This window comes from Sus scrofa, chromosome 1 (genome assembly GCF_054392235.1).
Source record: "Sus scrofa isolate SSC_HxYL_T2T_F1_AM1 chromosome 1, Sscrofa_HxYL_maternal_Yorkshire_Landrace_v2.0, whole genome shotgun sequence".
NCBI lineage: Eukaryota > Metazoa > Chordata > Mammalia > Artiodactyla > Suidae > Sus > Sus scrofa.
In genome coordinates, this window is record NC_139383.1 from 78,194,506 (window position 1) to 78,208,711 (window position 14,206).

At 36.5% G+C, this 14,206-nt stretch overlaps 1 protein-coding gene across 5 annotated transcripts in view; it reads right to left on the reverse strand.

The window, feature by feature from the left end:
- TUBE1 (tubulin epsilon 1) overlaps positions 1-14,206 on the reverse strand; it is a 30,022-nt gene that overhangs the window by 1,731 nt on the left and 14,085 nt on the right. Inside the window, exons 7-11 of one of the 5 annotated variants that reach the window (XR_001306070.3) lie at positions 8,642-8,829; positions 8,244-8,419; positions 7,607-7,747; positions 4,604-4,744; positions 3,501-3,656 (exon numbers count right to left, since the gene is read on the reverse strand). Coding sequence is in view for 1 of the 5 variants with exons in the window: in XM_013992758.3 (XP_013848212.1) it covers positions 3,501-3,675; positions 4,604-4,744; positions 7,607-7,747; positions 8,244-8,419; positions 8,642-8,829 (821 nt within the window). In the remaining 4 variants the exon portion in view is untranslated. Of the gene's footprint in view, positions 1-3,500; positions 4,064-4,603; positions 4,745-6,153; positions 8,830-14,206 lie in introns of all 5 variants that reach the window. The other 4 variants (XM_013992758.3, XR_014807104.1, XR_014807097.1 and 1 more) reach the window with 4 other exon arrangements.

Below are 14,206 nucleotides of genomic sequence, written 5' to 3' on the forward strand. Positions count from 1 at the left end.
CAAGGTTTCACGAGCACAGGGACCCAAGGCAAAGCAGTAATCCATAGAAGCCTGGGCCAGACCTACCTGTCTTAGAAGGTCTCCTGGGGAGACAGGGTTGGTTATTGCTCACCGTGGGGGAAAGGACACTGGTGGCAGAGACCCTAGGGAATATTCATCAGCATGAGCTCTCCAGGAGGTCACCATTTTGGCACAAGACCTGGCTCACCCAACAGCCTGCAGGTTCCAGTGCTGGGATGCCTCAGGCCAAACAACCAATAGGGTGGGAACACAGCCCTACCCATCAGCAGAGAGGTTGCCTAAAGTCCTTCTGAGCCCAAAGTCACCTCTAACCATACCCCTTAATACAGCCCTGCCCACCACAGAAACAAGACCCAGCTCTATTCACCAGTGGGCATATATGACAGACCCACAACTAATATCATGCTTGGAGGTGAAAAGCTGAAAGCATTTCCTCTAAGATCAGGAACAAAACAAGGATGTCCACTCTCCCACTTTTATTCAACATTGTTTTGGAAGTCCTAGCCACAGCAATCAGAGAAGAAAAAGAAATGAAAGGAATCCAAACCGGAAAAGAAGTAAAACTGTTACTGTTTGCAGATGACATGATACTATACATAGACAATCCTAAAGGTGCTATCAGAAAACTATCAAAGCTCATCAATGAATCTGGTAAAATTTCAGGGTACAATTTCAGGGTATCTGATATTTCTATGTACTAACAATGAAAAATTAGATAAATTAAGGAAACAATTCCATTTACTGTCACATCAAAAAGAATAAAATACCTAAGGAGGCAAAAGACCCATACTCTGAAAAACTCTTTAAGACACTGATAAAAGAAATCAAAGATGACACAAACAGATGGAAAGATATACCGTGCTCTTGGATTGGAAAAATCAACATTGTCAAGATGACTATACTACTCAAGGCAATCTACAGATTCAATGTAATGCCTATCAAATTACCAGTGGCATTTTTCACAGAACTAGAACAATTTTAAAATTTGTATGGAAACACAAAAACCCTGGCTAGCCAAAGCAATCCTGGGAAAGAAAAATGTAATTGGAGGAATCATGCTCCCTGATTTCAGACAAAGCTACAGTAATCAAAACAGTATGGTACTGGCGCAAAATCAATGTAACAGACAGAAAACCTAAAAATAAACCCACACACCTATGGTCAGTTAACCTATGACAAAGGAGACAAGAATATACATAGAGAAAAGACAGTCTCTTCAAGAAGTTGTGCTGGGAAAACTGGACAGCTACACATAAAAGAATGAAATTTAAATATTTTCTAATACCACACACAAAAACTCAAAATGGATTAAAGACTGAAATGTAAGGCTGGACATTATAAAGCTCTTAGAGGAAAACATAGGCAGAACACTCTAAGTCACTGCAGTATCTTTTTATTTGACCCATTTCCTAGAGTAATGAAAATGAAAGCAAAATAAACAAAAGGGACCTATTTAAGCTTCAAAGCTTTTACACAGCAAAGAAACCATAAACAAAATGAAAAGACAACTTACAGAAGAGGAGAATATCTTTGCAAATGAAGTGACTGACAAGGGATTAATCTCCAAAATAAATCAACAGCTCACACAGCTCAGTATCAAAAACCAAACAACCAAATAAAAAAATGGCCAGAAGGTCTAAATAAACATTTCTCCAAAGAAGACATACAGAAGGCCCCAAAGCACATGAAAAGATGCTCAACATCGCTAATTATTAGAGAAATGCAAATCAAAACTACACAGAGGTATCACCTCACCCCGATGAGAATGGCCATCATCAAAAACTGTACAAATAGGAGTTCCCGTCATGGTGCAGTGGTTAATGAATCCGACTAGGAACCATGAGGTTGCAGGTTCGATCCCTGGCCTCGCTCAGTGGGTTAAGGATCCAGTGTTGCCGTGAGCTGTGGTGTAGGTCACAGATGCAGCTTGGATCTGGTGTTGCTGTGGCTCTGGCATAGGCCAGCGGCTAGAGGTCCCCAACTGTACCCCTAGCCCGGGAACCTCCATATGCTGTGGGAGCAGCCCTACAAAAGACAAAAAAAAAAAAAAAAAGACCTGTACAAACAATAAATATTGGAGAGTGGGTGGAGAAAATGAACCTCCTACACTGTTGGTGGAAATGTAAATTGTTACAACCACTATGAAGAACAGTATTGAGGCTTCTTAAAAAACTAAAATTAGAACTACTATACGATCCCACGATGTCACTCCTGAGCATATATCCAGAGAAAACTATAATTCAAAAAGCTACTAAAATTCCCGCTGTGGCTCAACAGAATTGGCAGCATCTCTGGAGTGCTGGGATGCAGGTTCCATGCCCGGCCTGGCACAGTGGGTTAAGGATCCAGCATTGCAGCAGCTGCAGCACAGGTCACAACTGTGGCTTGTATATAGTCCCTGGCCCAGGGGAGTTCCTGTTGTGGCTCAGTGGCAATGATCCAGACTAGGATTCATGAGGATGTGGTTAGTTTCCTGGTCTCACATCCAGCGCTACAGTGAGCTATGGTATAGGTCACAGATCTGGTGTTGCTGTGGCTGTGGTGAAGGCTGGCAGCTATAGTTATAATTTGACCCTTAGCCTCGGAACTATCATATGCCACAAATGTGCCCCCCCCAAAAAAAAATCCCTGGCCCAGGACTCCATATGCTGTGAGGCAGCCAAAAAAGAAAAAAAAAAAAAAGATACATGCACCCAATGCATAGCAGTACTATTTACAACAGACAAGATGTGGAAACAACCTAAAGGTCTACTGACAGAGGACTGGATAAAGAAGATGTGGTGCCTATATACAATGGAATATTACTCAGCCATAAAAGAATGAAATAATGCCATTCGCAGTAACATGGATGGATCTAGAGATTATCACAGTAAGTGAAGTAAGTCAGAGAAAGATAAATATCATATTACTTATATGGAATCTTAAAAAATGTCACAAATGAACTTATTTGCAAAACAGAAACAGACTCATAGACTTCAAAAACAAATTTATGGTTACTAAAGGGGAAAAGTTGAGGGGAAGGATAAATTAGGAGTGGAGATTAATATATATATACCATTATATGCAAAACAGTTAATCAACAAGGACCTCTGTAAGCAAAGGGAACTCTACTCAGTATTCCACAATAACTTTTGTGGGAAAAGAATCTGATAAAGAATGGATATGTGTATTTGTATAACTGATTCACATTGCTGTATATCTGAAACTAATACCACACAGTAAATCAACTATATTCCAACGTAAAATAAAAATTAAAAAATACAAAATAAAATAGTTTATTCAGCTCTACAAGAGAAATGAGAACCCAAATCCTACTCATGAGATTTCTTGTTTCGAGTGTAAGCCTCTCCTCTTCAGTTATAATCAATACACAAATATAGCAGTCAGGATCACCCCTGATTTGTAATAGAGTATTTCTTGCAAAAACAACTTAAATAGCCAAATAAACACACATGGTTAGGAAGGTGTACGATGATTACCTTTTTCTTGTAGAGCCTCCTGAATCGTGCTTTCAGTTCTATGAAGGTAGGCTTCACACATGTGTTGTTTGCTAAAGCTAATAAGGAATGGGAATGGCCCACAGGAGGTACTGAACACAGACTGGTCTTCCAGCCTTCTTGATTCCAGGAGACAAACTGTAGAGAAGGTTTTAATCTGAGATACAAAAACTCAAAGGTAAGAATTAAGGTACTAAAATTAAGGTACCACATTAGTTCAACTAGGGCATTACTAATGGTACCATTCTAAGTGCTCAGTTTATGTTACTGTTATCTATTTCTTAGTAATGTTAAATTATCTACTTTTTACTATCAGCAGTATCTTGGTACAGTCTGACCATGAACTAAGGGACATTAGATAGGCTGTAATGGTGATCCAAAAAGCTAGAAGCATATTCCTTACATCAGAAATCTAGGGATGAAAAGAAAGTTACTATAATTTTTTTTTTTTTTTTTTTTTTTTTTTTTTGCCTTTTGTCTTTTTAGGGCCGCACCTGCGGTATATGGAGATTCCCAGGCTAGGGGTCTCATCAGAGCTATAGCTGCTGGCCTACACCAGAGCCACAGCAACGCCGGATCCGAGCTGCATCTGCGACCTACACCACAGCTCACGGCAACGCCAGATCCTTAAGCCACTGAACGAGGCCAGGGATTGAACCCACAACCTCATGGTTTCTAGTTGGATCCGTTTCCGCTTCGCCACAACGGGAACTCCCTAATTTTCCTTACTTTGTAATTCAACAGAGTAGTTTTCCTAAAATGCAGACTATCAATAAATAGTAACACAAACCTAGAAGCAGTGTAGTGGTAATAATGGTGGTAATAAAGACAGTAAGAATTGCTAAATTTTCTGAACACTTTCAGAAAATACCATCTCATCATTTAATGTATAAAACACAATTAACATAAATAACAACTTTGTACTATTATTTTTCTTACTCTACCTTTGAGGAAAATAAGGCTCCAAGAGACTAAGTAGCTTGCTCAAGGTCACACTTTAGTTAAGTGACAATAACACTTTAATATACTACACTGTTGCAAACAGTACACATAAGAAATTTATCTTGAGAAATATAAAAGTGAACCTTTCAATATTTCTGCGAAGATCAGAAATCTGTACATTTCCTCTAACCATGAGGGCACAGGCGAGGTAGAGACTATGTTTGGGGTCAGCTTGAATTAGTTGGTGATCTTTACTAAAGGCATCTGAAAACATCTGATCCAACCTAGAACAATCAAAGAGTCACTGTTTATACAAAACACTATCTTTCTGCTACGTGTAACTATAAAGTGAAGAGACAGTCATCTATAGGTGAACAAACTTCATACACAAATACACTCTGAATCTCATCATTTTCTCAAGGCAAACCTGATGGTAAATATAAGAAGAGGGGAGATCATACAATACTTTTTTTTTGGGGGGAATAAAAAGGTTCTGCAATACATGGGTGATTTCAGGTATGATGACTACATCATTAGTGAGTTCTATGTAGTACTAATTTCTGAAACTTGTGTCATTATTACTTAGTTTGGTATGCTTATCTACTTCATAGTATCAAGACTATCAAAACTAATTAAAATCTACTACATTAAGATTACTGTCTCTATAAAATATACCATAAGTTAATTAGGAATAATTAAGAGGAAACTATCAAAGGACAATGTTTAAGCTCTCCCTCTCCCCGCCCCCAAAGACCCAACTCTGCAGTACTATTCCTGAAAAGGGAGACTTTGAAGTGAATGACATCTTTTAACTGCATTATCATTCAAGTTAGAGAGGAAAATAAAAGTGATTGATGAAGTTTATATCTAACAATACAGGGGCTCCTAGGCCTTTAATATGTCCCCAATATGTTCTTAACTCCCACTAATATAAATAAAATTAGGTTCCTTAGATAACTCTAGCCAGACATCTGTGCACTGAATCTGCAGAATGTCTGGGAAGAGCCACAGAAATTACACTATGCTGCCTATCTATTCAGTAGGTATTATTTACTCAGTGTCTACCACGTGCCAGGCACTATTTTAGGTGCGAGACCCCCATCAGCAAAGAACAACAAAAATCTCATACTGTAATGGAGCTTACATTCTATCCTGATTCTCCTGCAGCAGGGATAGAAGACTCCCTTTGTGGATGGTGAGTTTTGGGGGACTCATGACTCCTCTACTGTGTTCAAAATTTTGGTGCATATGTGCTTTGGAGCATTTTTATGATGTCAAGGAAACCCAGAAAGATTAAGAACCGTTACACAACACGTGGGCAAACTCATTCTCGACTTATCTTTAGTCTCAAATAAAAACTAGCAAGGAGCTAGTTACAGTTATTGACATATTTATCTTTATTTACAGTGGAAATGAGGAACTTAAAGAAGCATATACACACCCTAATATATGCTTTATTATTTTCATTGATAAAAATAGACTAGATGACATTTATTAATGTAAGGAACAACCAAAAACCATCCTCAGTTCTTTGGAAACCATTAATAAGAAATTAAAATTTTAGGGAGTTCCACTGTGGCTCAGCAGTAAAGAAGTTGACTATCCATGAGGATGCAGGTTCAATCCCTGGCCTTGCTCAATGGGTTAAGGATCTGGTGTTGCTGCAGCTGTGGTGTAGGCCAGCAGCTGTAGCTCCTATTCGACCCCTAGCCTGGGAACTTCCATATGCCAAAGGTGAGACCTTAAAAAAAAAAAAAAAAATTAAAAATTTAAAACTATGCCTTTTAAAACAATTTATTATTTGCTCCAGGATAAATGTGTCCATATATGGATACGACAGCCTTAGAAATATCTACAATACAGCAGAAGCAAAAAGAAAAAAAAACACAAAGCTAGAAAGAACATTGTGAAACGCTCCTTAAGAGTCTAACACTTTTAAAGTTCCTTACAGATTTCCCACTAACCCCTTTTAATTAAAAACAAACCTTCAACAAGTTATAATTATATAAATACAAATTTAAAATGTGGAGGTGGTATATGCTGAACTTAATTAGAAATTACATGTCTATTTTCTAAGGATTAACTTTAAATGTCTGGATAATCACTGTACAATAGTATAGCACCAACTTAACATTCTATATGTTCACTTTAGAGGCATATCTTTTATTAAATACACTCACTTTTAATATGCTGGGTTGATAATAAAGAGTGAACATTTAATGAATGATCCCCATGTTCAATACAGTGTGTAAGTTGTTTAACTTCTTAAGCTCATCAGTGTCCCACACAGAAAAAGTCTGTAGTTATTAGTTGGCCTAGGTGGTTATTTGCTACTTGCTTAAATAAAAGTTAATATCACTGTGACATTCCCACATTATAGAACTGTTTTCTTGCTAAAATTCAAACTGTTAAAAAGATCTGTAATTTTCACTTGATCGTTTACGTACTTTCCTCTAACAGAGTTTGACAAGACCTTTTCCGTCAGTCAACTGTGAATGTCAGTGTGACCTTTTCAAACTCATCATCACTGTATATGCCGAGGCCATTTTCAACTACATTGTTAAAGTAAATTGACATCAGTTTTACACTTTAAAAATGACATAGTTACAACACAAGATGCTCTGGAAATGATGGTAATGGCTGTCATAGAGAGTAATAATCTGAAAACTTTTTGTGGTGCTAGACTGATCAGAACTTCAAATGATACTCTTGTTTAATAAAACCAACGAGCATATGAGGTAAATACTCTTGCTCTTATTTTTACAGATGAGAAAAACTACAAGTGTGTCACCTGCCCAAGGTCCTGACGCTAGGGACAGAATTAGTATTCACATTTAAGTATGTCTTTGAAAGTATATTCATATTTAAGTAAGACTTTGAAGCTCTTAAGTCTTTTTCAATAAATATTTTTACTAATTTTATTAAGCTAGATTTAATTTCAAATAGCTTAACACTGACATTTTAAAAATGACTTCTAAAAAAGCATTCGTTTAATGGAAAAATGGCTGTTATCAACTGGTATTTAATATACTTCTCACAAAGAAAATTATAATGAAGAGATTAGTTATACACTTTTCTCTAAAAACTGTGTGTTTTTTAAAGTTATTCAAGTCCTCAAGTACTAGAATAGAGTTATTGCATCTTACCTTCGAGGAGGAATGTTAACATCTGCCAGTGTATACAGAGGTGTTAGGCTAGACACAAGATAATGCAGTTGAGGAAAAGGAACTAAATTCATGCTGATTTCATTAAGGTCCATATTAAGGGATCCTTCAAACCTTGCAGAGCTAAAAAAAGTAACATTAAAGCGTGAAAAATATTTAACTGAATGTACCTTGATTTAGTCAGCAAACATTGCCTTACATCTTTTTGTACACTGTACTTGAGTAGAGAATGTAGGCTCTTTTTTTATTCTTGCATTAGAGAAATTTAGCATCATGAAGATCATATATAAGTAAAACACACAATATCTATAGAAATTCTTATTTCTGGATTATGTGAAGTGTAACCAAACACAACACTATAGTTGCTCATTACATACATAAAAATATCTTATGTAAAAGAGATTTTAGAGTGAATTAAAAATACTTCAATAACTACTTAATTATATTCTGTAAACTTTCCTAAGATCTGAAAACACTAGACAAACTAAAATTTTTCATTTTAAATAAAAAAAAAATAAGCTTCTAAACTTAAAGAATAACAAAAATGCTACGGCAAAACATCATCAAATGCACAGTGAAGTTTTTAAACTGCCCTTAGGTATACCATCAGTAGGATTACCTGGTTAGGTTGAGCAGCAAATTTGCCACAATGTTGTTCATTGCATCAAAGGGCTTCTCCTGTCGTTTTTTAAAAGCCCCAGCACTTGAAGTAACCAGGCTCTTTGGCTTTATAGCTGTACCCAACTTTCCAGAATTCACCATGAGGTTAAGTTTGCTAATGATGTCAAATAAAGACTTTTAAAGGAAAAATATTGGGAGAGAAGCTATTAAGAAGAGTGGACATAGATGCCATTCTACCAGGAAGGAAAGAAGAGGAAAATAAAAAGCTTAAACTTATTTTTTTCTCTTAGATGGGAAGGCTGAAAAGTGAAGAGAATGTTTCCCATAAACACATAAGCGTAACACTGGATTGAGTGTATACACAATATTTCCATAAATCACAATGGCATCTCTTACTTGGTTGTCAATGGGTAACACGCAGTCTGCATGCTCATTAAGTTCCTTCATTGCCAAGATGCTATTATAAGGTGAGGTTATGACATCATCCTCACCAGAAGGATAAACTGAAGTCACAAATCTGTATACTTCTGGGAATTCATCCTCAAGCACCTTTAAAAGAAATGTGCCAAGTCCAGATCCTGTTCCTGAGGATTAAGATTTCAAATAGAAAACAGCATAAATGGTTCAGAATATAACTGTAAGAAATTTGGGTGTGGGTTTTTTTTTTTTTTTTTTGGTAAAAACATGTATTTATTAAAGATGTACAATTTTCAACTTATTTCTATGATTATATATTAACTTCAGATTAAAAAATGAAGAAAATATAGTAATGAAGCTTATAGTCATAAATTCAATCTCTGGGTCCAACTGCAAGGATGAAAGACCTCTACATTTTACATTTTTTTTACATTTAACTTATATCTGTATGATGCCAAAAAAACCTGACTGAAAAGTAAAAAATTCAAGACAATATTTAGTCCATATTTGATGTTAAGCAACTTAAGAAAAAACAAGCTATGTTGGCATCTTTGGTCTAGCCCTTACAGACTCTTAATGATGAACACTATCACAACACTGAGCAATTTAAACACTGATAAAATTGTTTAAAGTTAGTATGACCAACTTGAATTTACAAAATTTTCAAAGAGCAAACTTTTTTTTACTATTTGTCTAAAAACAGAAACTCTGGGAATCCCATTCAGGTAACTTTTTAACACAGACTTACACTTATATAAATTCAGATATTTTTAAGACCTTAAAATTAGAGAAAACTGGATTCCTTTACCCTGGTGCTTTTCAAACTATGGCTTATGAACCCTTAGCGAGCTGTGAAACTAATTTATAAAATATTTTCTTTCTCTCTCTCTCTTCCAAGGGCTAAACCTGCGGCATATGGAAGTTCCCAGACTAGGGGTCGAATCAGAGCTGCACTGCTGGCCTATGCCACAGCCACAGCAACATGGGATCTTTAACCCAGGGCCAGGGATCAAACACACACTCCTCATGGATACTAGTAGGATTCTTTACACACTGAGCCACAATAGGAACTCCAGTATTTTCTTTGCTTAAACGAACAACAGAAATATCAATGTATCACATACAGTGTGGGTAAATAATCTTTTGTCTTAGTTTGTGTGTTTTTGTGTGTGTGTTGGGTTGTGATGTAAAAAGTATTTCTTGCTGTTTTGATGAAAAAGTTTAAAAGCCAAGGCTCTAAACCATATGGATAAATATTAACAGGTTATGATGTCAGAACTATAGATGAAAGCAAAGGAGATTTCTAGGGGATAATCTTCAATGAGAAGGACTTTCTAAGCATTGAAAAAAACCAGAGCGATTACAGAAAAGATAATTAGGATCCCATTAAAAATAAAACTTTCTCCAAAAAAAAAAAAAAAAAAACCCATAAATGAAATAAAAAGGCAAACTAAGAAAAAATCTCCAAAACATATGATGGACTGAATGTCTTTAATACAGAGGGTCACAAATCAACAACAAAATATACAAATAATGCAATGGAAAAATGGGCAAAGGATATAAACTGTAACTCAAAATAAATCAAATGGCAAATAGATGTAAAGATGCGCAACTTTTCTTCTAATTAAAAAAGTGAACGAGTTCCCCTTGTGGCTCAGGTCAAGAAACCGACATAGTGTCCATGAGGATGCAGATTTGATCCCCAGCCTTGCTCAGAGGGTTAAGGATCCAATGCTGCTGTAAGTTGCAGCATAGATTGTGGATACAGATTGGATCCTGTGTTGCTGTGGCTGTGGTATAGGCCTGCAGCTGTAGCTCTAATTCTACCCTTAGCCTGGGAACGTCCAGATGTCGCAGGCGAAGCCATAAAAAGAAAAGAAAATGCAAATTAACACATGATTTTGGGGAGGGATCAAGATGGTGGAGGAGTAAGACATGGTGCTCAACTTCTCCCACAAACACATCAAAAAACCCCCCATCTACCTATAGAATGATTTGCATAGAACATCTACTGAACACTGACAGAAAACCATAAACCTCCAAAAAGGGCAAGAAATCCTCCACATAATGGGTAGAACAAAAGGAAAAGAGAGAGAGAGAGAAAGAATAAATCAGGATGGGACCAGCAGTCCAGAGAGGGAGCTGTGATAGAGGAAAGGAACCCACACCCTGGGAAGCCACCTAACCTGTGGGGAGATCTGCTGAGATGGAGGAACCTCAAAGTCTCCGAGAAAAGCACAGCAGCTGGAATAAGGAGGGCAAAGCAGAGTGAGGGCCACATAGATCATTGATACTACTGCCTCAGACACCATAGCCTGAGATGCTCAGGCAGGGGCTGAGCACTGAGACTCAGACTCTGGAGGTCAGTTCCAGGAAGAGGACTAGGGTTGGCTGTGTGGAGACAGACCAAGGGGCTAGGGAGCAAAACGAAGAAGCTCAGGAACCACTCCCAGCTAAAAGAACAGAATTCCCCTGAAGGCACAAACACTGAAACAGACCTCTGCAGTCTAATAGACACCAAGCTCAAAAAGGAGACAGTGAAAATGCTGAAGGAATTAAGAGCAAATATGGGAGTTCCTGTCATGTCTCAGAGGTTAGTGAACCCAGCTAGCATCCATGAGGACACGGGTTTGATCCCTGGCCTCATTAGTGGGTTAAAGATCCAGCGTTGCTGTAAGCTGTGGTGTAGGTCACAGATATGGCTCAGATCCTCCATTGCTGTGGCTGTGGTGTAGGCCCACAGCTGTAGCTCAGATTAGATCCCTAGCCTTGGAATCTCCATGCTATGAGTATGGCCCTAAAAAGACAAAAAGACCCCCCGCCCCCCCAAAAAAAGCAAATATGAAGGAATTAAGAGCAGATACTTTAGAAAGGAAATAGAAAATATATGGAGGAGCCAAGAAAAACTATAAAATTCATTTGCAGAGACTCAAACCAAGTTAAAGGCACTAAACAGCAGAATGAATAATGTAGAAGAACAAATTAGTGCCTTAGAAAATGGAATAATGGAAATCACCCAATCAGGACAGCAGACAGAAAAGCAAATGAAAAAATATGAAAGCAATATAAGAGATTCTATGGGATAATATAAACCAGGCCAATCTACACATAATAGGGATTCCAGAAGGAGAAGAAAAAGAAAAGGGGATTGAAAATTCCAAATCTAAAGGAAACAGATATCAAGATACAGGAAGCAGAGGGCCCCAAACTAGTTGTACCCAAACAGGCCCACAATTAAGACATATTATAATAAAAATGGCAAAAGTTAAAGGAGAGGATTCTAAAGGCAGCAGGAGAAAAACAGAGAGTTAATTATAAGGGAACCCCCATAAGGCTATCAGCTGATTTCTCTACAGAAACACTACAGGCCAGAAGAGAGTGGCAAGATATATTCAAAATTCTAAAAGGGAAAATTTTGCAGTCTAGAATAATCTACCAGTAAGAACATCTACAATGAAAGGAAAAATAATGAATTTCTCCAACAAATAAAAACTAAGAGTACAGCAACACTAAACCCATTCTAAAAGAAATAGGATGGAGGAAATCCCAGTTGGAAAGTAATTACTTAAATAAGCCAGTATACAGATCCAAAAGGAAAAAAAAAAAAAACACTTTTTTAAAGACTTTTTTTTAAAGAATGTGTTTGAACCAATATGACTATCAGGTTAAATCAAGCAGATATAGGAAGGGGTTAACATACTTGAAAAACAGGGCAACCACAAATCAAAACCAAACACTACAATCACAAAAACTAAAAAAAGAGGACACAAGTATTAAATAAAAGGAAATCATCCAACCAAAAAAAGAAAGGAACAAAGGAGAAACACAGAATCAACTGGAAAACAAGGTTTAAAATGGCAATAAATTCCTATTTATTAATAATTACCTTAAATGTCAATGGAATAAATGCTCCAATCAAAAGACACAGAGTGGTGGATTGGATAAAAAAGCAAGAGACTATAATATGCTGTTCACAAGAGACTCACCTTATGGCAAAGGACACAAATAAATTGAAAGTGAGGGGAGGGAATACAGTATTTCATGTGAAAGCAGGAGTGGCAATATGCATATCAGACAAAATAGACTTTAAAATGAAGGCCATAAAGAAAGATAAAGAAGGACACTAATGATAAAAGTCTCCATTCAAGAAGAGGATATTACAATCATCAATATATATGCCCCTAATGTAGGAGCACCCAAATATATACAATATTATAGACATAAAAGGAGAAATTGATGGGAATACAATAATAGGAAACTTTAAACCCCACTCACATCAATGGACAGATCCTCTAGACAGAAAATCAATAAGGCACAGAGATTCTAAATGATACAATAGAACAGTTAGACTTCATTAATATTTTCAGGATATTACATACAAAAAACCCAGAATATACATTCTTTTCAAGTACACATGGAACATTTTCAAGAACTGACCACACACTGGCAAACAAAACTAACCTCAACCAATTTAAGAGTACAGAAATTATTTCAAGCATCTTCCATGACCATGATGGCATGAAACTAGGAATCAAGCATAGGAAAAGAAATGAGAAAAAACTGTCTACATGGAGATTAAACAATATGCTACTAAAAAAACCAATCGGTCAAGGAGGAAATCAAAAGGGATATTAAAAATACCTTGAGACTAATGAAAACACAACCATTCAAAAATCTATGGGATGCCACAAAAGTGGTTCTTAGAGGGAAGTTCATTGAGAAGAAAAGAAGAAAAAACTAAAATCAACAAGTTAACCTACCACCTAAAAGAATTAGAAAAAGAACAAAAAAACCCCTAAAGTCAGCAGAAGGAAAAAATCATAAAGATCAGAGAGGACATCAATAAAATAGAGATTCAAAAAACAAGAAAAAAAATCAATAAAGCCAAGAGTTGGTTCTTTGAAAGGGTAAACAAAAGTGACAAACCTCTGGCCAGACTCACCAAGAAAAGGACAAGAACTCAAACAAAGTAAGAAATGAAAAAGGAGAAACCTCAACAGATACTGCAGAAATACAAAAAATCATTAAGACAATACTATGAACAATTATATGCCAACACATCTGACAACCTAGGAGAAGTGGACAACTTTCTAGAGACATACAGCTCACCAAAACTGAATCAAGAAGAAAGAGATCATCTGAATAGACTGATCACTAGAAATGAAATTGCATATATAATAAGAACACTCCCTACAAACAAAAAGTCCAGGGCCAGATGGCTTCACAGGTGAATTCTACCAAATATACAAAGAAGAACTTATACCCATCCTTCTTAAACTTTTCCAAAAGTGTGAAGAAGGAATAATCCCAAAGACATTCTATGAGGCCACCATCACCCTAATACCAAAACCAAAGACATTACCAAAAAAGAAAATTATAGGTCCATTGTCTATGATGAATATAGATGCAAAAATTTTCAACAAAATTTTAGCCAACCAAATCCAACAACATATAAAAAAAGATTACACACCATGACCAAGTGGGATTCATTTCAAGTTTACAAAGATGGTTCAACATACACAAATCAATCAACATCATACACAT